General features: G+C 33.3%; 1 protein-coding gene across 2 annotated transcripts in view; it reads left to right on the forward strand.

The window, feature by feature from the left end:
• SERCA (ATPase sarcoplasmic/endoplasmic reticulum Ca2+ transporting SERCA) overlaps positions 1-12,869 on the forward strand; it is a 90,815-nt gene extending 77,946 nt beyond the window's left edge. The window contains exons 16-25 of one of the 2 annotated variants that reach the window (XM_085817205.1): positions 1,146-1,364; positions 3,157-3,279; positions 3,657-3,717; positions 4,038-4,189; positions 4,271-4,694; positions 4,809-5,028; positions 7,421-7,538; positions 8,866-8,983; positions 10,320-10,364; positions 11,466-12,869. In XM_085817205.1, coding sequence (XP_085673331.1) covers positions 1,146-1,364; positions 3,157-3,279; positions 3,657-3,717; positions 4,038-4,189; positions 4,271-4,694; positions 4,809-5,028; positions 7,421-7,538; positions 8,866-8,983; positions 10,320-10,327 — 1,443 coding nt within the window. In that variant the 3' untranslated portion in view covers positions 10,328-10,364; positions 11,466-12,869. The remainder of the gene's footprint in view (positions 1-1,145; positions 1,365-3,156; positions 3,280-3,656; positions 3,718-4,037; positions 4,190-4,270; positions 4,695-4,808; positions 5,029-7,420; positions 7,539-8,865; positions 8,984-10,319; positions 10,365-11,465) is intronic. The other variant, XM_035356752.2, reaches the window with a different exon arrangement.
• Positions 12,870-24,095: the final 11,226 nt, after the last annotated feature.

Raw genomic sequence — 24,095 nt, forward strand, 5'->3', positions numbered from 1 at the left:
CTTATAGGCAATTAATTGAAGCATTTCTTCACTAATATCTATTAAATCAAATGCAATAGTAATATCTACATTAAAGCGCTTTATATAATGTTTTGAATGCTCTATTGATTTTAATACATTGTAATTTTAATATGCTGTGAGAAATTGCATTCGGATACCGTATTTGGAATAGTGTGTTCTGTACATTTACGTGCACTTAATCCTCTTAAAAAATATGAATATCGTCATCAAGCCCTAATTTCAACTCACTATCTGCAAAAATAATTTAAATTAATCGCTATAATTTTTTTCTTTGCATCAAACATGCGGTATGCAGTTTTCTTAAAGAGCTGTGACACGTACGTATAAAAAGATCTCTCATAACTTGCAAAATTTAACTCTCATGCTTATCAGAGATAAATTCTATCATCATCGAAGCTGTATTTTTGGAGTGGAAGCATTAGCTGGATCTAGGTGTTTAAAATAAGAGAAAAATACTTTGAAGAATTCTATAAAATGTATGATACTGAACTAATAGAAGGAAATCCTTGGACCCATATAGTCAGTGCATTCATTCGTAATTTCTGTGATAGATGTTTACCCTTTAATTTAAAGCTAAGTTCTGCAGTGATTCATATTTTTCACTCACTTTGATTTGAGTTTTTGATTAAATTCACTGAGTCGTCTTTTCTGCAATATCTGCCAAAGTTTAATACAACTTTCTGCTAACTGATAAATATTTCATATCAAAATGAATGCTGTCGAATTAAATATTAAATTACCTGAATTATGAAACGGAAAAAAATGTCTCAGAAATTTTACATTAAATCAGCAAAAACATTTTTTTAATTTACTTTTATAAGGGTGTGAATTACAAAGAATTCGTCAATTGCACTCATGTAAGTTCAATTTTTCTTTGCATTTGCCTCATTTTGTAAAATATGCAACTTTTTATCATAAGAGTTTACGATAGCGTATGGAGATTAACCAGATTTTGCATTCAGTTCATAAAATTGTTTTAAGGCAACAAAAATAAATAAATAAAAGCTGTAAGAGCTAAAAAAATGTACAGCAAATAGTATATATTTGAATATTTAAAAATTACTCACAGATGTTCTGTAATTTTTATAACTTGATTTGTGATAATGAACTTTTATCTCCCACAGGGCGCTCCTGAAGGTGTGCTTGACAGGTGCACTCACGTCCGTGTAGGTAACACCAAAGTCCCCATGACATCTGCCATGATGAATAAAATCATCGAAACTACTAAGGTCTATGGTACCGGACGTGACACCCTCAGATGCTTGGCTCTTGCCACAATTGATAACCCACCTAAAATCGAAGAGATGGATTTGGCTGATTCCACGAAATTTGTTAACTATGAGGTGAGCTCTCACCCCCTCCCCATTTTAAATAGATATTTACCTCTTTCTTTTAAAAATAAAAATTTTCAAGAAACCTGATGATATCTGTCAAAGTGAGTTCCAAGTAGGTATACGTACGAGTATAAAATGCCAACTGTTTGGCCATCTTCTTTCATATATACACTGCTGGCCATTAAAATTTCAACATCGTGAAGGAAAGCAAGTACAAAGAATTTATTGTACGTAAACAGTATGGTATGAAGATAAAATAATTAAATTTGTCAGCAGTTTGAGGGTTTACAGGAGTGCGAAATTAGAAGAATACATGTATTCAAAATAGACAGCTTCATGAGTGAGGTTAATAAAGTATAGGTAAATTTAATTAGCTTTCCTAAAACGTATTCATAAAAAAAGCTTCACATTTATTTAAAGGGATTATTTTAATTTATTTAAAACACGCACATAAATTTGATTGCTATGAAGATCCTTATAGTTTGAGACGGAAATCTTAGCAGTAAAGTAGTGGTAAACTGCTTCTTGAATCGAAACTTAAATTTCGATTTTTAAGCATTTAGCCCTAAAATTTTAAATATAGCAAGAATGGCCAAACTTCATGTCAGTAAGAGCTGCATGGTGGAATTCAGAAAAGTTCAAAGCCAGCAGCTAGATTTTCCACAAGTTCATATTTAAATCATTTTAAAAGTAGTGAAACCAGTTTCGAATGGAAACATCTGATTCTAAATCATTCAGTGACAGTTTGCTTTCATCATGTGATGATGTGTCAAAGCAAACGCGAAGTTTTGTGTTTTTTACGGATTCTTGAAGTATTCTCAAGGTAACATCATCTTCTAAGCTGTGACTTATCAGATTTGGTAGAAATTCGCAAAGTTGGCATAATTTTCTCTTCTCCTCGAATTTCTTTTAATTGTATCAAATCCTGTATGATATTAGATGTTTCTGATGCATTGCATGCCTTTTCTGTTCAGCTTACAGACCAATTATGTTTTTAGATTCAAAAATTCGCTGACCCTTCCCGGATACATTCATAAAGCATCCACAAATATATCCTTAAAGATTTTCGGTACAAAATTGTTTGATAGGATCAGCATAATTTTTCTAACGTTTCTGAATAATATTAACTTTCTTAACTAACTGGAAGTAAAATGAATTAATTTCTTGTGGATACTGAATAGTTTTAGTTTACCATATTTCGTACATATACTTTATTTGCATAAGAAATGCATGCGGGTCGCATTATGGACACCCGTGGTATATAGTATTATGCATAGTTTTAGAAGTATAGTTGCAATCAGTTATAATTTTAATGCTAAATAAAATAATTTAATTTAATATTTTATTATATATTTTTATGTGGATTTAATATTTTTATATGAACTAATAAATACAGAAAAATATTAATTTATCCAAGACGTTTCTCAATTAATGTGAGCCATGTAGGGTAGGAGATGCTATAGGTACGATAAGCATTTTAATTGTTTGTGATTAAAGCAATAAATATTAATAAACAATTGTCCTCATTTTAGAGACTTTCGTCAATAAGAGGTATTTCTCATTACCAGTCTAAATATAACATGTTTAAAAATTAGTTATAACTGAAATTGTGAAAGAGATCTCGGTTAAAAAACAGTTCATTAGGAGACACTGCAGAAAATTAGAGGAAATATCAAAATGTTAGTCTTATAGAAAAAACCTCTGCTTACAAACACCAAAAATATTATTTCATATTTTCTTTGAATTTGAAGATGATTTGTAAAATATGAATAATTTTTAATTTATTCATTCTATTCTTTAGGTCAATATGACTTTTGTTGGAGTCGTTGGTATGTTGGATCCACCAAGGAAAGAGGTTATGGATTCAATTAAACGTTGCCGAGCCGCTGGTATTCGTGTTATTGTGATTACTGGTGACAATAAGGTATAAACCGTTAAGGGTTTTGTAACAAACAAGTTTATTAGTTATACCAAATATTCATATTAGTGATTATAAAACTATACTATATTTGATTTAACTAATTTTAAATAATTTTCTCCCTTAAAATCGTCGCACACCTGTTATTATATTGTATAAAGAAAATAACAACTTCCATTGTTTAAATAAATAGCTTCTGATGTTCAGTTGTAAAAAGAAAATTAAACATTAAAGTTCACATAGTTTTTATTAAAAAAAAAAAAAAAAAAAAAAAAAAGGTTTTATAAAAGAAAATGCACTGACATTTCTAACAATAGTTAATGCCCATGCAAATGTTCTAAATTCCAGACATACTTTAACCATTGAACCTGTCTTTTCTGCAGGCTACTGCTGAGGCTATCTGTCGCAGAATTGGAGTCTTTGAGGAGGATGAGGATACTACAGGTACATAATTTTAAACTTTAATCATAGCATCCTACCACGATTTTCCTGCATGTAATCGTTGCTTGCCACAGTATAGCCTTGTTTAAACCACAATGTAACATTATTTTTTAATTTAAATTAAATTTTAATGATAAATAGTTAACTTGCATTATTTACAAAATAATGTTGTGTTATCACTAACGTGTAACGTGCACTTTTCATTAATTTATTTAGTGGCTGAGAATTTTTAACAAATGCTGTTAATAAATTTTTTGCGGGACTTCAGTTAAAAGTTCTGCAAAAAATAAATCCGCAATAAATACCCCGTTTCTGTCTATTAGGCAAATCATACTCTGGACGGGAATTTGATGACCTTCCTGTCAGTGAACAAAGATTAGCAGTGCGAAGGGCCAGATTATTCTCTCGAGTAGAACCATCTCATAAAAGCAAAATTGTTGAGTTCTTACAGGCTGATGGCGAGATTTCTGCCATGGTAAGAAAAGATTTTGTTTAATAGTGTTAATAATTATGCTCGTTAATGAACCGATTTGTAAATCATATATTCATTTACTAGACTGGTGACGGTGTAAATGACGCTCCTGCTTTGAAGAAAGCTGAAATTGGTATTGCTATGGGATCTGGAACAGCAGTCGCTAAATCTGCTTCCGAAATGGTGTTAGCTGATGATAACTTCTCCACAATCGTAGCTGCTGTAGAAGAAGGTCGCGCTATCTACAATAACATGAAACAATTTATCCGATACCTGATCTCATCCAATGTTGGTGAAGTCGTAAGCATTTTCCTTACTGCTGCTCTTGGTCTCCCAGAGGCTCTCATTCCTGTACAGCTGTTATGGGTCAACTTGGTAACTGATGGTCTTCCAGCTACAGCCTTGGGTTTCAATCCACCTGATTTGGACATCATGAACAGACCACCAAGGAAGGCTGATGAAGGTCTTATCACCGGATGGCTGTTCTTCAGATACATGGCCATTGGAGGTAATTCATAATTTTTAAATCTCTAGAATAATCATCATCAAGAATGCTTATGGCTATATTTTAACAATTTGCTTTCCTTAAGATCTCACAAAAGTTTTAACATTCTTTTTCCAGGTTACGTCGGAGCTGCCACTGTCGGTGCAGCAACATGGTGGTTTATGGTTGCCCCTGATGGTCCCCATCTCACATATTGGCAGTTAACTCATCACTTAACTTGCTTTACCGAACCAGAAAAATTCTCTGGACACGATTGCTCAGTCTTCAAAGATCCTCATCCCATGACCATGGCTTTATCTGTACTGGTAACAATTGAGATGTTAAACGCCATGAACAGGTACATTATTAAAATCCAGACTACCTCTTCCTGCAAAGTAAAGTATATAATTTTAAGATGCAATTTATTACGAGAAAAAAGCTTACATTTTATAGACATTTCTGCAGATAGAAAGTAAAAAATTTTGTAATTGTAATGATATGCTAAATGCTTTGCCTTCTAATTAAATAGTACTAGACTGTAATATCAGTTCAAAGAGAGTTTGAATAACTAGTATACTATAATCTTTTGTTTTGGTCCCATTCTAATTATTTCTTATATTCACAAAGTAATTTTACAGTAACAAGTACCAAAATAGACATGTAAATATTTGTATTTAACTTCTCCTGTCTTTCTTCACGGATACACAAATGCAGGTATTATAGCAAAGTTTTTATCTAGCATACTTGTTGTCAGATGTGATTAGCCCTATTTTGCATAGCAGGAGATATCGCCATATTCATTCCAGAATGTACTGTTGTTTTTTTTAATTTAATTATTTGTATACATTTAATTTCATTTATCTAATCTATATTGGAAACTGTTGATTGCTTCTGTTAAAAATAAATTATTTAGGATTCTTAGGTAATTACTAATAGACGCATACTTTCCTAACTACATGTAAACGCTGTATAGATATCAAAAACCGAAATATAAAGTACCGTATATTCTAGCTTGTAACGTGCACTTTTATTACAAAATATAAGATCAACATTTACGGCTGCGTCTTATACGTCGGATATAAAAATGATAGATTTAAAAATACGGAAAAAATGAGCACACAAAATTTATTCTTCAGGCACCTAAATGCTGCATGTTTAAAAGAAATGACATTCCTTATGAACTTAAAATATTTCCTATTCTGATAACATGAAAATTTCGTTATATTCATCTTCTGTTGTATCTTCAGGCACGTCATCGAATTCTGTTCATCACTATTATTCTGATCCATAAATAAATAGTGATCTTCCACCCCATCTAGATTATTAGATATACTACATTTTAATGATTTTTTAATTATATCGGATTTAATTTCATTCCATGCTTTTATTATCCACTCACACACTACTTCTAGATTGGCATGACGCATTTGGTCTCTTTTTCTTTCCTTGCCTTTGATTGATGTTCACTTCAAAATCACGATTTCAAATGACTACAGAAAAAGAAAGCAACTAATTGATAATTCCTCGAATTAATTGCTAAAATGGGTTCTATTCCGTTTCGAGGACCGTAAAAAAATTGCAGCGAAAATGTATGTGCAAAAGCGCCAAATCTAGCAAACGCGCCCATTTAACAGCGCGCCAAATCTAGCGCACGCGCTGATTTCAAATTGCGCAAGTTTAGATAGTTCTATATTTCTTAAGATGCCATTGAAATACTAGTTTAATTTTTTAATCCTTTTTTGATTTTAAACCCTTTTTTGATACCCTGTGGATTTAACAATTTGGAAATTGCCCAAGACGAAAAGTCTACAATAGAATTTTTTTAACGAAAAGGCATCATTCATTATAGAAAATTATGTTTGAACAACCAACGAGATGAAATTATGCTTTAGCGATAACTCGGTAGCGAAATAACGATGCAGGAATGCAAAACATTTATGTTTAGCATTTTTATATAAATTATAATAATAAAAAAGTGTTATATGAAATTAATCTTTCATCTAAATTAAAACCTTTCATCTAAATTAAAATCTTTCATCTAAATTTCATCTAAATCTTAGATATTTACTATTATCCTTCCTTTCTTGCGTTAGGCTTGCCGCAATTATTTTGGCAGCACTGGCATCAACAATAGTTTGGCGATTTTTTATGATCCTCAAAACGGAATAGTACCCTAAAATGCATTCTTACATCAAATATTGTCGCCCTTTTCTTGAAACACTAGAATAACATTCTTTTGAACGCATGCAATGAATACAACGCACCCTCTTTGCAGAATTATTTATCTCTCAAGCATTTCCCTTCTTACATATTGTTCCCCCTTATCGCTTCGTCAATTCAATATACCATTGTTCAAAAGCCTAGGGAAATCTTCGAATGAATGACTTCGAAAGACAAGAGCACTACACATCTATCTTCTAGGTTTCTTCGTAAAGAAAAGAGTGCGCATTATATGGCGAATGTACCTAAAAACTGAAAAATATAGTTTGAAAATATGGGGCGCGTTATACACCTCTGCGGCGCTATACTACGGAATTGAATTATGAATAAAAAGTCTTAAAATTTTGAAGAAGTCTTATATTTTCCCGTATTTACTCTAAATAAGACATTATAGACGAATTTAGGATCAGTTTTTCTCTGTAATAGTACTTTTAAATATTTCAAAAACTTAAAATAAAACTATCGCAATTTCTTTCACAATCACTAGGTTTCCATACACGTTTTAAATCTTTGTATGTGTCATTTTTCAGTTTATCTGAGAATCAGTCATTAACTGTCATGCCACCATGGATTAACCCCTGGTTGTTGGCTGCAATGCTTCTGTCCATGACGCTTCACTTTGTCATTTTGTACATTGACATCTTGTCCGTAAGTATAGAGTATTGATTGTTTGTATTTTTCAAAAACTTATTCATTCAGTTAAGAATTAATCTTACACATTTAGTGAAAAAAGTACTCATTCTATATCTTTTTAATAATGGGTATTAAAACTGCACTGTATTTGTGAATCTGTAGTACAAATAAAAGCATGAAGCTAATTTTAGGAATTATTTTTTATGCTTATGAATATGTATGGATAAAAATTTACTAATTTATTGGACAAATAATTGCTTTCGATTTCGAATTGTCAAACTTTCAGTGCATTTTTTCCCCTTTTCATACTTTCTTCAGTAAACTTTAATACTAAATCCAATTGCAATAAGCATGCAAATTCAATAAACTATGCCAGATTAAACTATCTTGAATAAAAAGCACTTGTTCTGAAAATTAGTTTCTAGGTGTGAAATCATGAATATGAAATTTGAAGTAAACTTAGGTGAAGATTTAAATTTTCTCTAGAATTTCGAATAATTCTGTGGATCTTTTAGTCGTATAAATATGATTTATAGATTCTTATTTTAGAAGCTTGATTTTCTTGATAAAAAAAATCAAAATTATTTTACAAAACTATGTGTTCAACTTAGTTTCACTAAAATACTTTTTAAGAGCATAGTCATTCAGTTCCTTCATTTTCAAGTTCCTTTTTTAGTCACCAGAGCTTGAAATTCAAAACTTTAACTACTTTCTGGCATTTTTATGATTATTTTTCAAAAAGTTGAATTTAAATTTGTTTCTCATTAATTTTGCATTAATAGAAAACAGCGGTAACATAATTGATAAAAATTTAATTTCGGAAACGATAACTGATTCGTGTCATTTCATTACCACTAGTATCGCTTTTGAAGCTTGTCCTAATATTTTGTATTTTGCATTAAAGTTTTTCGTTCCATGGGATGTAAAATTTAAAGGTTTGCATTTTATTTCGCTATTGAACTTATTTACATATTACTCTAATAACTCTATTTTTAAGTGCAATTGCGATACATATTCTTTCAGTTATCTCAAATGGAACATTAGATTGCTTCAAAAATTAAGTAAATTTGTAAAGAATTTGATTTAACTTAGTCTTTGTAAATTGCAATACTTATTCTTTCAGTCATTTGAAATTAATATTATTAAATTACTTTAAAAATTAAGTTAATTTGTAAAGAGTTTGATTTAACTTAGTCTTTGTAAATTGCAATACTTATTCTTTCAGTCATTTGAAATTAATATTATTAAATTACTTTAAAAATTAAGTTAATTTGTAAAGAATTTGATTTAACGTAGCCATTGTAAAAATGAAATGCGTAATTTATTTTAATACTTTTTCCAGTCTGTCTTCTCTGTCACTCCACTGAACGCTGAAGAATGGTTTGCTGTGATGAAGATGTCTATACCTGTAGTGCTACTGGATGAAGTATTGAAATTCGTCGCCAGGAAATACATAGATGGTAGTGACTCTAGCTCCGCCCAACCAGTCATTATTGCCTGGGCTATTTATTTTGCATACATGTGGTATTGCGGCATCTAAAAGGATGTGCACGAGAAAACGTTGAAATATTTTGCCTGTTGTGAATGCGGAGGGTTCCGATGTACACAAATCCTTTACTTACCTGAAATTCTGCTGCTCACAAAGATGAAAATGACTGCCAGTGGTTTTGTACCCTTCATTAAAACCCGAAAGTTACTGAATGCATTTCGTTTTCCCTAACTCTCAATGATGGGCCACTTAACCAGTTTATATTTGAAAGCACTTAATTCCAATGCGAAGTATCCGAATTGGCAGCTAATTCTGAATCATAAAATTATCTCATGTTAAAATTCAGAAAATCTGGTTCCGCATATTATCTTAAAAGTGAAAAAAAAAAAAAAGAGAATTCACAAGGAATAGCTCGAAGCTATACATGTGAGGCTTAATGAATCTTTCAGTTGCTTAAAATGATGGATAGAAATATCTTTTTTTTTTTAAATAGAATGAAATTTTTGCTATAGTACTCTATATTTTTTAAACATCCATGATTTTCATTCTACACTTTCTAAAGATATTTCTTCAGATATCTAAATATCTCAAATTTTAAAGAGGTTTTCTATTACCTTGGGAAACGTTAATGAAATTTGGAGAGCATTATCGAACACTTTATTTGTATGCCTCTATTCAGCTGATATAAACGCGTTAAGACATCTGCAGTAAATGTTCGATCTAATTCAAAAACTCCAGTTGGTAGGAATTAGAATACTTCCAATATTATAATATCCAGATTTTCATTTAATGCTTGGATTAAGTGGTCTCCAGCGTTCAACTAAGTTCTCCTTTTTTCCTCCTTATTTTCAAATCATCCACTACACCAACAACATGACTTCCTTCTTTTGAATGAATTGCAGTTCTTTGTTTTTTTTTTTTTTTTTATCAAAACGTTTGATTTTTGTTTACATTTTCAAAATTCATTGCTCTACCTGTAAAAGTTTAATCTCAATTTTTTTAGTAAAACTTAAGTTCACACGGCAGAGAGAATTTTATTAAAAACGTAAAAGTGCATGTCATTATTTCAGATTTAATATTCTGAAAAGGGAAAAAGTTTTTCTCATTCCGTGTCGTCTCTGTAAAAGAGAATGCGGAGAATGAGTTTTGCATTCTTATAATATAAATTATTGCATTGTCGTAATTTAAAAATTCCTGTTCAAAGTATAACTTTTTACTGAATGTTTACTTATAAAAAATAATCCATACTTTTTAACTTGCATGTGTTATTGAATAACTGCATGTGTTTTGATTTTTTTTATTCGCAGAGTGCTGATCGTTCCCTCGACAAGTACGCATGTGAAAATTTTAAGGTACAATATATTGTTACTATGATACTTATAACATAAAACCATAATTTTTTTTTTGTATATTGTGCTTTGTTAGTGTAGTATCTTGTTTAATACTTAGCTTCTGATGCGGGTAGTATTTATGATGTGTAAGATGCAGTAAAACTTCTTAACATATATTTTCGAGACATTCTTTTTCTTTGCTTTAATAAATTATACTAAAAATCAATTTAACAAAAATTTGCTTTTGCTACAGAAAAATGTTAAGAAGAGTTGCTGCCAGCTCACTAATGCTATTAGTTTTTAAAATTTATTATTTTATTTAGTTGTGCCCAAATGTGTTATTAGATAGCCTTTTGTTTATTTCTGTTCTGTCCTTTCTCAGTAATCATTTGAGCTCTCTGAACCCTTGTGTAGTTCCTTAATTGTCAGATTACATAACTAACATTTTTATGTCTTAGTGTAGGAAATCTAAACAATAACAGAGTAAAAATTAGTTTATTTAACGGAACGATTTTTCTACGCCATGTGCTATTTAAATGCAGAGATTTCGCTGTAACGTTACATACGCTGCTATATCCTTCGTTGCACTATATGTGCTTTTGCATTTAACTATATATGCTTCAGGCGCCAAAGCATGGCAGTCGACCATATGATGATAATCACCACAAAAGTGTATACAAAACTTATTGAATGCCGAATATATCAACGTAAAAATTTCATTTCAAGTTTATATTTTAAATGTTTAATATTAAATTTAAACTCACTTCTGTGATAATGAAATTCCTATTATGAAAAATAATCAAAAATTAGAATAATTTTACTATCAAAATGTGAAATAGATTTAAAGACGCATTTTCGAATTACTGGATATAAAATTCCAATATCCAGTATGCGTTTATTCCCTAAAAAATCATTCTTACTTTTCATTCTCTTTTTAACGTTTATATACACTGGCCTCTTTTCTCCTTCTCCTTACCGTCTCTGTTATATTCAACCTCTGTTAACCATCCGAATTTCTGATATTTCCATCTAACGAAGACAAATAAGCCATTGGGCACAACAGAGAAATTGCTTTTATTTCTTTTTCTGATTTGGGATTTTTGTTTTCGCTTTTGTTTACAGTGGGTTTCGTAGAGGAGAAGAAGAAGAAATAAACTCTGCCAGTACAATTCATTTTCTAGTTTCCACATCTGATGTCCCTGTCTGAAAACATGTATATGAAAGAAAATATTTAAAAAAAAGTATGTGTTGTGTTGTGCCTTCCTCGACAAGCCTCAACTACAGAGGTCTGAAACAGTGAATTGAGTCAACATTTTTTTTCTTTTAATTCTTATTTTAAAATTTACGAAAGAAACAGTGCCGTGTTACTCCGTGCCGCTGTGAAAGTGGTTTCCTTGTTGCCTTGCATAAATTTTTGGAATCGTAGCTTGGAGACTGCCGATGCCGTCCTACATGCCGAACTCTGGAGCCTTGTCGTCCAGGAACTTTTTTGGATTGTGATACCAGAACCGGCAGAGAACGAGCCTCGTCAGAATCCAGTGAGCCATCCAATACTCTGCATGAATGTCAGACAATTTGTAAAAAGAAAATACTTTCTCTCTGAGTATTATCTGGTCATACACACAAAAAGTAAAAGAGAGGTGCCTGATTCTCTCAAATTTGAGTGTTTGTTTTTTTCCTAGAGCTAGTTTCAGGATTGCGTATTTTTTTTAAATCAATGTACAGTGATGTTTAAAGAATGTTTTTAGTCATAATTTAACTTCTTGGCATTTAGAGCCCATTTTAGTTTCTGTGTAAAACAAATCTGTAAAATAATCAAAAACATGTTTAATTTTTGTGGAATGTGAGTGTGACGTCTCGACTCCGGTTAGACATCAAGTCTCAGAAATCAACAAAGCCGAGGGAAAAAATCATTTTTCATCGCTACTGCTTTTTTTTATTTGCTCATCAGTGATGAATTGAAGGGCAGTGGAAATTTTATCTATATTTTTGTGTTAAGATTTTAATTTTAATGAAATCCCATAAGCTCACTGAAATATATAATTTAGAACTTTTACAGTATTATCCTTGAATTCTCTAAGGCACAGGAAAGAGTGCTTCACCAAATATCGATGACAACGAACTGCTCAATACATAGTAAATTTTACTATAATCCTTTTTAAACGTCCGATAAATTATATACATACACCTTTTCTGGGAAGGGGGGTTTCTTAAGACTAAAATCTTTAAAGTTATATATGTGAGGAAGAAAAAACTGTTTATGTAACTGTTCCTCCCCATTGATGAACTGGAGCTCTGAAGGCATCTGTCTGATGATCGGACTGGACATACAAGCATCTAAGACGAGTCATGTGGCGCGGAAGGCTACGATCATCTGAAAGAGCCTGAACTGCACATGTTCATCATCTATAAACTTGCACAAAGTCCTCTTCCTATGTGGCTATTGTTAAAGCCCGTGATCAAATTTTGTACATTAATCCCTGTACAGTAGAAAACACGTTAAAATAAATTATACATATAACTCCATTTGTGTTGTGTTTTTAATTTCTGGAATTTTTAAATAAACATACTCTAATTTCTGTTGAGTACAGACTATAAATTAATGATTTTCTGAATTTGACACAATATAATTTTAACACGTTCGCTACCGACGTGTCATACTGTCTTCCACAGACCGATAGTATATTTCCATAGTAATATCCAAAACTAATTCTAGCAGGAGAATTCAAGGTTGTTTTAATCAAAAATTATTTTAAGACTGTATAATGATTTTAATAACATTTAAACCAGTCAAAACTAGAAACCGTGTGTTACAAGTGAGTCGTAACTTCTTACTCGTACCACTATTTGGTACGAGTGCATCTACTATGGGCTTAAACGAGAAATTATAAAGGAACTACCACGTCCCACATATAGGTCGTTGATCTGTTTTAGGACATCATACGGCTCATACATGAGCCGGTCGATAGCGAATGTGTTAAAGTTACTGTTAGCAGCAGTAGGTTGGAAACTGTAACCCTTTGTTTACCATGTGTAATTTTTCATTACGATATTACTGTTTTTACATAGAAACATCTTTAAAAAATATTATTTTTAACGAAATCATTGAGTCGTTTTCGTTTTACAATTTTACAGGATCGTGTGGAGGTAGTAATTTTGATGTTGGTGTTACCAAATCTAGCAGCAAAAGTTTGCAGCTGACCGCTTATTGCTACAAATTTATGAAAATATTAATTTAAATATACTTTGTGAAAGGCTTCTGGTATAGTTATAAACATTCGTTACCTGAAACAATACCTCCAAAGTCAAACTTTAAAAATACCCTTAAAACTCCATAAATATTGTTAATACTCCATTTGTCAAAGTGTAAATAAACTAAAACATGTTTTAGGAAGTATACAAGTACTGGAAACTCGTTTTTTTCTTTCATTTTAGTATATTCCCCGACGCAGGACGCTCCGGCGTTTGCGAGTTGATTTAAATAGTTAAGTGTGCTTGGACTATACTAGTTTTGCCTACGGCGCTATGTGGGTGCTCTACACATTTTTTCCTGCCCTGACCTGTTGCCTGAAACAACAATTTAGAAATCTCATCTCTATCACTATACTGATATACTGCACGAGAGAACGTTTTCGAAACGATATATTTAAAATATATTTAAATGGTTTATTAACATATTCACTAGTAATCTGTATTTCTTAGTTGACTTTTCAGCCAAGCTGTGAAGGAGATTCTGAGAACACTCATTCTATACTCTGCATTCTATGTATGTTCTCTAGATAGTAAGTATGAATAATTCTAAAACTTTAGAATAATAAAATTAACGTTTAACACAAGTAATGCCATAATGTACGCTAGAGGTAAGTGACCAGAAGAGTCATAACCAATACAGTCAAAAGTCGTTAATCCGGACTCGTCGGGACTTCGGAGATTCCGGATTATCGATTTTTCCGGATTATAGATCATTAGTTTAAATCTCGTAAGATGGCATGCAGAAATTCTAAAATTAAAAACATGAAACCGTAAGTTATGAAATAAAGAACAATTATGATCTAAAGGGTATCAAAATTTACAAAAAAAAAAGCTTAATATTTATTTGTTTACTTTATTAAACATTTCTTTCAATGTAAGTTATTTAAGTCGCTTCGTTTTATGTGATAATACTTTCTCTTTAATTCTATAAACAGACATAATTTCTTGTTCAGTTAAAAAGTTCCGCTGTTCAAGTCCCGCAATTGCTGTGCCGAGAATACCGACTGACTTGTCAATCGAAATTTTTTTGTTTTCACTAACCTCTCTGTCACCTTCTTCATGTCTTTATCCATTTTTTGCAGCAATTCCACTTTTTGTTTGATGGACATCGAAACATACTTTCGTTTTGTAGATTCTTTGGGAGCTCCAGCATCGGAAATTCTATTTGACATAATCGAAAGTTCAAGTTTACTTTTATAACATTGTTCTTACAGTCTGCAAAAAATAATAAGCCGCATCCAATTCGAAGATTACGGAACAACGCAATCATCAACATTAACTGAAATAGATAATTTTAGCTTATACCGTCCGTTATACATTAAACGCGCACGCGAAAATGTATTCTGCACTTGCGCACACGCATCTGCGCAGTCGTAAAAGTCTTACGCGCACGCGTAAACGCCTATGCGCATGTGTCAAAGCGGCGCATGCGCAGAAAGCTTTAAGCTTTGAGGTCCGGATTATAGATCATTCCGGATTATGGGTGTCTGAATTAACGACTTTTGACTGTAGTATTAGAGCGATAAGAATTAATTTAATTATTTTTAAATTTCTTATTCGAATTTCAATAAGCCGAAATTGAAGAAAATGTAGGAAAAAAATTTCGTATTTATCGAAAATTCAGCTTTTTGGCTAAAACTGCTCCAAGAAATGTTTCTAGTACTTTACGTAGATAAACTGGGTTTCTTGGATTATGAGGCGATGATTTTGTTAACAAAAGATAAACTTTCTTTCTAAAAATAAGGGTCCATCAGCGGCCCAAGGATAAAATCGCTGGACACTGGTAGTTCAAATCTGGATTTAATTCCAGACGAACGGGGCTGGCTGTACGGGCATTTTCGTGGTTTTCTTCATGTGTAATGTGTATAAGAGCCATTTCCCTTCGAAAATCTTGCACTAAGGCATCCTCCGCTTAAGCAGCCCTCGAGTGCTTTTCCATAGTCAAATGAACCAAAACAAGCATAGAAAGAATTGAAAACTGTATAAAATCATAGATTTTCTGATTAATCAGCAACCATTACATTCGAAGGCGTTTTGACTCTACTTTTTAGCAGATAATGGTAGCTCTAATTTTTTTAAGAATTTCTGCCTTGTTCTTAGAATTATTAAATCGTGGAGTAACTCTTTGGATGCATTTATAAAACAGCTTTTAATTCTTCACCATCTCTGTATGGTTTTCTGTCGTAGAAATCTCTTTACCAACATTAAAACTTGTAGTATTAATACTGTTGAAAGATTGCGCCCAATAAATAAATGTAGAACTTAGTTTATCTTGACTTTCCTGAAATTCCTCAAATGCTTTCTTCCCAGCATCACCGGCAGGACATTTACTGCCAATTGACGGTTTTTTTTTTTTTAGTTGTAAAGTGTCTCCGAATTTGGCTTCTGTTTTGCTAATTTTTCAAAAACGTTTTCTTAACAAATAGTAAGGTCGGAAGGCCATTTGAGTTTTCTATAAAAGCGAATGATTCTATTAATTCATGGTTTATGTCTTCAGTTTTTCTTTGCTTGTTCTTTGTAGCTATGTCAAATAGACGGTACCTAAAAACATGTTTTGTTTTATAACGATAAATGCTACGACACAAACTTACGACAACTTATTAAATTGATGTCACAAATACCTGCGAAATCTGCACCTGATTGAAAGATACAAATAGCTTAATATGTCAAGTAGGCACTCTCTCTGTCGCTTGAGACTTTTCGGGAAGCTAGGCACCGACCATTGTACACACTGAAGAACAATCTGTAGCTAGCTCACGTTCTCTCAACTCATGCATTAGTGGCGTGGGAATCCTCCATGCTCGTCTGCGCTACGTCAAGCTGACTGAAACCTCATGCCCTCGCACGTAGCCGAAATCAGTTCGTGGCAGAGCCGCACACGCGTGGCTAAAGAACAGGTCTAGGTAACATTTATTCTTTTAATGTGGTAAGATCACAAGTTAAAACATTCGCGAGGAGAGCCGTTTGGTGCATTAGTAACCGCTATAGTCACAACGGTGTTGAATGCAAGCATGCAAAGGCGCGTGCATTGTGTCGTACAGGAAGCCGTGTGGGAATTCCATTCCTGCTGCACATGATCACTCAAATCAATAACGGTTTGTGCTGGTTGTGGATGACACTGGATTTGTGATTCAGTCATGTTCCATACGAGCTCAGTGGGATAAAGATCGGGTGATCTCGCTGATCAGGCAATATGTTGACTCTCTATAGCTCACGCTGTGTAATAGAAGCGGTATGAGGAAAAGCATTATCCAGTTGAAAAATGCCTCTTCGAATACTGCTCAATAATGGCAGCACAACTGGTGCAGTCACTAAACCCTGGCGCATGAATTTGCTGCCAACGTGTGTGGGATAACGAGAAGAGTGCTCCTACTGTCATAGGAAATTGCTTTTCCAGACCATAAATTCCGGTGTAAGTCCAATGTGTCTATGACGCAGACAGTTTTATTCCAAGCACTCGTCTAGCTTCCTTCTAACCAACATACGGCCGTTACTGGCATCAAGACGGAAACAGCCCTAATCTAAGAGCGGAACATATCTCCACTCTCCCTTCCAATGAGCCCTAGATTAATAGATGATACTGACAGAAGTCGCAGATGATGGTGATTTGGAGTTAGTGATGTGGTCGCTACAAGGCGCCTGACTCGAAGCTGTCCGTAAAGTAATCGATTTGTTGCAGTTCGCTGTGTCACTCCGATGCCAACAAAAGCTCGAATGATTGATGGAGATAAAGTGCGATATGCCCTAGACATGCGGCGAATACGGCGGTCTTCGCTTTAAATAGTGGTATTTGTACAGCTGAACCCCGGCTTTCTTGAGACAGCACTTACCTTGACCACTGCTGTAAACATGTATACGCAATGAATACATCACTTCGTCTTTCTGAATACCGCGGGAAAAAGTCTATCTTTTCGTAGCGTTATTAGGCTTCGTTCAAACTCAGTAAGCTGCTGACGGTGCCTTCTTTAAAGGCAATCTCAACTTATCTCTCTCACAGTGGCCAATCCGGAAAATCACACGAAGCTTACATTGCGTATTTAATTTGCATGTTCACAGTGGAGCTACTAGTGAGCTGTTTATTCGTCTGACGCAGAATTCGAACAGATATCACCTTTCAAATGTGCAAACACGCCTCCCTAATTTCGATTATTTATCAGAACTCCTTCTTTGCGCTGGTATTTTATTTTCCATCAGGTGTCTTTAGGTCCGTATGTCTGTTTAAATGCATGTTTCTTATAAGAGGGCGGAAGCAAAATTTTTTAAAATGGAAATACAGCATAAAAACATTAATGTAAAAAAGTGACAAAAAAAAAACTTTTTAACGACATATTTTGATTTCTTAAAAATGTATTAAATTTTCTACAACCCAAGATAAAAAATATAAAATAAGGTAGTTTAAAGTTTATATTTCCCCCCCCTCTCCCCAAGAAATAACAAATAAAACTATACTATTTTATTCCAACTAAAGATATAGAATTTTATGGAAAAAAATCAATTTTTATTAGAGCATATTTTTAAGTACTCAAAAAAACGTTATTGTTTGTGTGAAAGTTTAAAAAGTCCAGATTATCGGAGTATAAATTATTTCCCATTTAAAATATTTTTGCGAAGAGGTTTAAAAGGACCTTCATGCTCTGGGATAATATATGACCTCACAAATCGAAGTCGTCTGAAATGGCTTAGCTTATGAGGAAAGAAATAATTTTAACCATAATTTTAGAAAATTTCCACTTAATCGAATATTTCAAGTTAAAAAACTTTCAGTTACTAAAAACATGTTTTTGATTTACCGTAAGTTTCGAAGTTCGAATAACCAAATAGAGCTTCTATATTTTCAAAAGAGATTAATTAGTGGCTAAGCGGCTGAAGCTACGAAATAATAGTGATATCAGAGGCCGAGCCAAGAAGAATGTCGATTGCATATATCGGGTTTCGTGGTTTATTTCCATATGAAATCTGGATATAAGCCGTTTCTTTTGAAGAGTCATCCACGAAGACATCTCTCCTAACACAGAGAGTGCTTGGGTGTTTCAACATAATAAGTAATTTAACTGAAATTTAGGCAATTTCGTCCCCTTTTAAATTTCGAGCAAAGGGATTTTGTATATACGAATAAGATTGCTTTGGAAAGTTTTTGACGTGGTGTTCTTTCCTCTAGAAATGTGCCATTTTTGCCACTTGCTTATATTACATCTTTCAAAATATTAAAGAATCCTGTATGAATCGTTATTTTTGGACACAGTTTTTGTCCATCTCAACTTCCGTGCCGAAATTATGTTTTTTCTTCAGATTTCTTAGTAGTTTCAAAATGTGGAATTATTTTGAGATACTTTTTAAATGTCTAAACCATGGATGCCAAACTTTACTATTGGTTTTAGCTGCATGACATATTCCATTCAATAGCCGCAACTAGATTTTCCAAGAGCAGCAACTACACTTTTATGTCTCTTTTAATGTAGCAAAGACGTTAATAATAAAAACATTTTAGTATAAGTATATTCCTACGATATAATATTTTATAACAATTTTGTGATATAATGAGTGATTTTTTAGTTCTCTTTCCCCCGGTTATAAAAACAAGCATTTTCTTTTGGTTTTGGTTTGGTTTGGCTGCTATTAATTTTAATTAACAATTGACTTTAATAGCAGTAAGTTTAAAACACAAAACAATAGAGATAGTTTAACTGATCTACTAAATACTACCATTTAAGTAAAGAAAAACGCAATAATTTGATAATGTTTTACCAACACACACATTTCAGGATAGAATAAAATAAAATGGAGGTGAACAAACAGCCTTACAAAAAATTTCAACACAAGACGTGATTTTATATTAAAATAAACTATCATCGTATCAGAGTTTGTGCACAAATGTTATAATACAAAATTTTTCTTTTATTTAACATGAAAATAAACGGATATCAAGCTTAATCAACTTAAATCATTCAGTTACGTAATTCATATGATGAAAACTATTTGAGGCATATCATCAGCGCAAAGTGTTACCAATGAACATTTCTTTTGCGCAGCTTCGATAGCCCATTTTCGATTGCCAGGATAACCATTCTGTTCTTAAACTAACATCATTAGTAAATGATAGAAAAGGAATTATTTGCCTTTGTTTTCCTTATCTATCGATTAGCTTACACTTGGTTTGAATTGTTTAAAATTTTATATTCATTATGTAATTTTGAAAATAAAATTATTTCTAAAAAGTAAAATTTCTGTTTTAAATTATGATCATATCTCAAAAATAAAATTTTTGTTTAAAAAAACGAACTTAAAGGACTGAAAGACCCGCATGCGGATAACAAGTTAGGCTTTGGCCACACATGGGTGCTAAACTGTTAATTCTGTAATTCTTTTATAATTTCTGTTATATTTTGAAGGGCATTCTTTACAAAAATGGCACTGTTTGTCATGATTTTGTTTGGTTCTTTATTTTCATAATCCACATATCATACAAAGAAAGCCTGTATCCGAGAGATGTAGTTCTACTGTATAGTATAGCCATGTGATATGTTTAGTAAATGACTAGTGCACGTCTGCATTTACCAAGCAGCTACGACCTGTCACCAAAGCCTAACAAATTCATAAGCGAACCTTTCCATCGTAGGTCTGAACCAGCTAGGCCCCCCCCACACTTTTGAATGAGGGATACTACCAGACACTAGAGCCTTTATCGACTGTAGTCGTTTACTGCGATACTTAACACATAATACAAAACAATAATAACTAACAAATGAAACTGAGCTCTAACAAAACCATGATTTTTTTCAAATTCTCTTTACTTATAACATCTGTTAAAGCTCGTATTTTTTTCCAGCTATTATTGGATCTGTCTTAATCCTTCAATTCCTCATATGAAATCAGAAACTTCTATAGTATAAAATTTTGTCAAAAACATTGCAACATATTCCATCTACCTCTTAATCCAGTGATTAAAAACTGATACATGCTATGTTTTACTTCATTATTTACAGCTAAATTCATAACATGTGACCTCATAAAATGAGTATGAATTTAAATTCAGTATGCATCTTCGTACTTTTCCACCATTAGAAACTTAGCGCTACTGCCATATCTTTGATCTTGTAAATCGCTTAAATTTGTCCTAATGTTTAGAGTATTATAGCTATTTCCTCTGTCAGTCTTGGTCCTGATTTATTTTAAATCGCAGTAAAACCTAAAAAATCTTAGTGTATCACTCCAAAACGTCTTAGAGAAAACTTAGTCAAATATTATTCGTATTCGTAATAATTCATATTAGTTCTTAGTGATTACAGTTTTTCGTACCGCAGTAAATGATATTAGTTCTTAGTGATTACGATGCAATGTAAATAAAATCAGTTTCTATCAGAATAACCACCAAGAAGTCGTACATTCCGTTAGGCAAATACTCTGTTATTTTCAGTTAAACAAAGAGATCTGATGATCGCAAGCTAAGCTAGTATGATTGCAAAATATTTGACGTCTTCTATTTCATTCACTGTATCTTATTTAATATGTATTGGCATTAATTAACTTATTTTTAATATCAGAGCCAAAGCAATGAATAAGAAAACTAATTCCTTTTAAGATTCTTTTTAATTTTATTTAAATATACCGGGTTGTTATAATTAAACTTCATCTATAAAAGGTATCCTAAAGCGCAAACGTGTGAACGGAAAGCAACGAAATTTTGTATATGGGTTATACACGAAATGCACACACTGAATTTCGAAAAAAAATTTTTTTAGTTGAAAAATGTCCACGAGAGGGCGCCTTTTCAGGAAAACATGAAATGTAAGCAATAAATGACCAAAACGAAATAAGAAACAATAACATTTATTGACTTGTGTCTGATCACGTCATCGAACCACATTAAGTAAAGGTAAGGGAGAAACAAAAACAGTCAGTTTGCAGAAACAAGAACAGATTAGGACGAAATTGCTCAAGAGGAGCAGTTGTTAATCGTGTCCAGGACGATGTAGGGAAAGGTGCTCCAAGTGACCACCCTTATTCAACTGCAAAATTTCAAGTCGATGGACAGTGTGTTTAACAGCAGATCGTAACTGATCAGTTGTGAAGCTTCGCACATGAAGCGTTATGGAGTTCTTTAAATCATTCAACGTCGCAACACCTCCACGATACACCAGACTTTTTATATAGCCCCATAACTAGAAATCGCACGGAGTTAGATCCGCGAACGTAGTAGCCATGAATTAGGAAAAGAGCGACTAATAACACTTTCCTCTGTGAAGTGTTGGAGCAATAGCGCCTTCACGGACCCATGAATATGTGGAGGCGCACCATCCTGCATGAAAATGGTCGATCTAAGGACCCGACTTTGGTGTAGTTGCGGCACAACAAACGGCTGTAGCATGCCATGGTACCGACGGCCCGTAACGGAACATGTGACATGTCCCCGTTCATCGATTTCCTCAAAGAATGGTCCAAGGATGAATGTCGCCATGAATCCACACCAGACAGTGACCTTTGGAGACTGTAGGGGAATTTCAGTGTGGATCCGCGGATTTTCCTTAGCCCAAATGCGGCAATTTTGTGTATTGACTGTCCCAATGAGGTAGATATGAATAAAATCAGTTTCTATCAGAATAACCACCAAGAAGTCGTCTTTCCCTTAGGCAAGTACTCTGTTATTTAGCCCAAATGCGGCAATTTTGTGCGACAAAGCAAAACCATTTCCCTGGTCGCTCCTTAGAATATTCCAAGGCCATGACAGATCAACAGTCATGAGAAAACTGACTGCGAATGGCAGACGTTGTGGCTTGTTCTTATCAAGCAGCTCCTGGGTATGACGTATCTTGTATGGGAAGTAGTGCATTATGTTTCTGAGTACTTTTCGAACGATGCTGTAAGAATAGCCTGTCTTTCGAGAAACTGCACGCGCGCTACTGTCCCCAGACTCTGATGTTTGTGACTGTGCGTCAACAGCTGTCTTGACGGCATCAACAAGTACCGATGATACACGTTTACGATCTCTTCCAGGTTGAACTCCTAATTTCCCCGTCTCTTCAAATCTCTTAATCATGGCCTGGATACTTTTAGTAGACACTGGTCACGCCATAGGTTCTTTCTACGACGAAATTCACGAGTAGGAGCAAAAGCATTTGCCTTGTTTTCGTAAAACAGCTTCACCAATAACTCACGTTCAACTAAAGAGACCGTCATTAGTATAGCCGGAAACATCGACATGTATCAGGATCTGGATCTTTACGTTACTTAATGGTCTTAACTACGAGAGTTTACACAGTATGTTAAGGTTCGAACTCGTAACTCTTGCTTGGTTTTGAAAATCAAAGACGCATGAAAAAGCATATTTCCTACATTTCTAATAAATGTGAGAGACTTAACGTGGGCTGAATCGAATTGCATGTAATAGTTTTGGTGTTAAATCGAATGTTAGCGCAATTATTTATAAACAAGGCATTGCACCTTTTATTTCATATGGATGTAGAGCTAGGGGATTGTCTTTAAAAACGAAACTTAACTCTAAATGCCTACTTCGAATTCAAAGACGAATTTTACTGCGAGTTATAAGCGGTTACCAAACTATTAGTTACAATGCTGTTTTCTCTCTTGCCGGATTTCCACCACTGGATTTGTTTATTCTGACCTTTATAGATTACAAGAACAGTCTTGCAAACTACTCCAGTTCTCATTTTGATCGTTTATTGCTCTTGTCTGTTCTTCCACATCCTTCTGTATGACAAGCAGTACAGATTCTGGATAGTATGGACACTGATGTAAATTCATTCTGACTTGTGTTGTATACGGATGGTAGTAGGATTAATGATAAAGTTGGTTTTGCTTATGTTATTTTTGAAGATGATATTGAAATTGAGTGTCACCAATTTCGCATTAGAAATGAATGTACTGTATACATTTCTGAGCTTCTGTGTATTAATTTTGCAATTAAGTGGATAATTAACCAGGATGGACGTGGTTCCAGCTACTTAATCTGTACGGATTCACTCTCTTCCCTGGAAGCCCTTAAAAATACCTTTTTATGTAATGATATTATTGTTAATATACTGAAGTCTCTCGTAGATCTGGAGAAGAAGGGTATTTCAGTGTTTTTTACATTTGTCCGTGGTCATTCGGGTAATTATGTAAACGAGAGAGCTGATTGGCTTGCTAAGAATGCAACTAAAAATGATATTAATGTTGATGTAAATATTCCAAAATCTTATTTTTAAAAAACATTCAAAGCTAAAATGATTTAGCAGTGGAACTGTGATTACATCTCTTCTGATAAGGGATCTGTTACAAAAACATTCTTCCGAACTATTTTTGAAAGACTGAAAAGTAAGGACTTGTTGATCAATTTTAAAGTTATGCAATTTTTGTCTGAACATCGTAAGTTTAATGTTTATCTTGAATGATTTAAGCTGACATCTTCCAAATTGTGTTATTGCAGTCTTAGCGTTCAGCAAAGTGTTTTTCACCTGCTGTTTGACTGCTCATTGCTTGATAAAGCAAGAAATCTATTGAAAT

This window comes from Stegodyphus dumicola, chromosome 5 (genome assembly GCF_044657685.1).
Source record: "Stegodyphus dumicola isolate Sdum_Otavi_A_Nest chromosome 5, ASM4465768v1".
Lineage (NCBI taxonomy): Eukaryota > Metazoa > Arthropoda > Arachnida > Araneae > Eresidae > Stegodyphus > Stegodyphus dumicola.